Here is a 2139-nt window from a genome sequence, read left to right as displayed (position 1 = left end):
AAGCAACCACTAGTGCAACGTCTAGAAGCTAGGCGCTACACTGTATAGTGTTACGCCTAGCTCTCAGGCGCTGCACACTGACTTAGTAATTTTCGGATCACAGGGGTGCGAGGCTGGCCAGGCGTGTAGCGCATATCTGTGAGGTATTGCACAGTGCAGTGTGGCACATTCGTGTGGGACGTCACACAAAAAGATCAGCCATCACAGCAACCATATTTTTTCTCCCAAAGATTTGTCACTTTCACGTGTGAGAAAGAAGTAGTGGGAGTGAGACAGGAGGAGAGAGGTAGCTTCTGTATGCGAGTCTGTGAGACAAAAAGATGACCAGAGAGAGGCGTGTGGGTGAAAGAAAAAAGAGCAGAGAGGCGTGTGGGTGAAGGAAAAAAGAGCAGAGAGAGAGGCAATGCAAGAGAGAGAAGGGAAAGGAGCAGAGTCTTGTCTAGTCTGTAGTCAACCGCGGTCGTTCTATCTTCTACTAGTAAGCGTGCACGTGCAACGCACGTATCCTAATAAAATACACTAAAAACATGAACTTTCATCTCTCTTTTTAGCAGAACATTTAAATGTGTGTCACGCAAAATGATTTGAATGCAATAATTTATTTTAGATTAAGTCATAAGTCTTGTTTGACCGGATGAGGATGCTGCCTTGGTCAATCAACAGTAGAGGGTGCATCGGTGGTCACGTGACTACAGTGAATGGAACCGTTGTGGAAATACTAGCGCACAACTGCTGCCACTTCTCAGCCCTATACCCTACCCTACTAGGCGCCTACATGCATAAATGGGCTGACGAAGTTGGCTGAATCTGCAAATGGCTTGGTCCCAGTCAAACTCCAGCACAAATCTCAACGGGACTGCACGACCTAATTAGGGGGTGCCGGGAGTCCCGGGAGCCATCACAACTTTTGGTTGTTTAATTGGCCCTTTCTCGCTCGAGTGCCCATGCAGATGGATGCAATCTCCGTTAACTGAACCTGATTTTACAGCCTTCCTTTTGGCCCTTTGAATTTATCTTCCTATATACTGTGCTTCCTCCGCAATAATCTATCAGTTCGTAGATAGAAAACTCAGATGTTTGATTCTTCGCTCGTGCATTTATACTTCTTTAACCACGCATCACAGGCCATGGATTTCTGTAGCTATCTGTATCTGTCAGGCTTGCTTTACAACCTCGCTGTGTATATTGTTTTGCAGTGTTTCATGGCCGCGATGAGCATCGCTATGATGGCTTGGATATTCGTGGCGCGATATTTCAACTGGAATCCTGATGTGCAGGACCCCTACAAGATGATTGCACTGCTTTTTTGTTCTCTCATACCGGTGGGATTCGGTTTCGTGATAACAGAAGAAGATCAGGGGGAGGCACTACACAGTTAAATGGTGTGGACATGGCTAGGATTTATGCATTTCTCCGGTAGAGAGGCGATCAAGAGGAGAAAAGAGATACGAGAACTAGTTACTCTAGGTTTGCATCTGGAATTCTACTTTCCAGAAGGAATCGACATATATATGGTTTGAGTGCAATGATTCACTGCAGTAACAGTGGTTGAATTGTAAAGTTAAAAGCTTAACAATTAAAAATGGTCATTTTATTGGCCCTATCCCACTCATGGTCTTATGCCCACTCAGATGGATGCAATCATGGTCGCCCGTTAACTGAACCTGAAGGTCAATTCTTGTAGACACTTGGCTCATCAGGCTTAACAGGGGTGCACACCGGTGCTGACAGGCGTACTTGTAATTGGCCTTGTATACACCATTTTTTATGGGAATGCTTCATGGCGCATTTTACTACGAAATAAGCTATGCCATTGTTTATTACAAGAGGAATAATGAAGCTAGGGGAATCTCCATCCCAAAACAGAGTAGAATATATAGAATCATAAGCATGCCTAGCTAAAGAATGCGCCACTTAGTTTGCATTCCTTGGACAATGTTGGAAGGAGATCGATCAGAGGCGATGAGTTCTAAGAACGCATTCATGCATAATCGCCGCAAAGGGACTCCGGACTTCAATAATATACCATTGCAAGATTGCACAAGCTCCAGCGATTTCAGTTCCAACATGTGTGCACACCCTAGCTGCTCCGGTAATTCAAGTCCCTTTAATAATGCTAACGCTTACGCTGTGGTGCGT

The 2139-nt window shown here is 45.0% G+C and overlaps 1 protein-coding gene across 1 annotated transcript in view; it reads left to right on the top strand.

Annotated features, from left to right (window-relative positions):
- The window catches only part of LOC119346838, a 3183-nt gene extending 1665 nt beyond the window's left edge, over nt 1–1518 (top strand). The window contains exon 2 of the mRNA XM_037615966.1: nt 1197–1518. Coding sequence (XP_037471863.1) covers nt 1197–1379 — 183 coding nt within the window. The 3' untranslated portion in view covers nt 1380–1518. The remainder of the gene's footprint in view (nt 1–1196) is intronic.
- The last annotated feature ends 621 nt before the right edge of the window (nt 1519–2139 follow it).

This window comes from Triticum dicoccoides, unplaced genomic scaffold (assembly GCF_002162155.2).
Source record: "Triticum dicoccoides isolate Atlit2015 ecotype Zavitan unplaced genomic scaffold, WEW_v2.0 scaffold52534, whole genome shotgun sequence".
NCBI classification, from domain to species: domain Eukaryota; kingdom Viridiplantae; phylum Streptophyta; class Magnoliopsida; order Poales; family Poaceae; genus Triticum; species Triticum dicoccoides.
The sequence above is the reverse complement of the archived record's forward strand: the minus strand, read 5'-3'. Positions and strand labels throughout refer to the sequence as shown.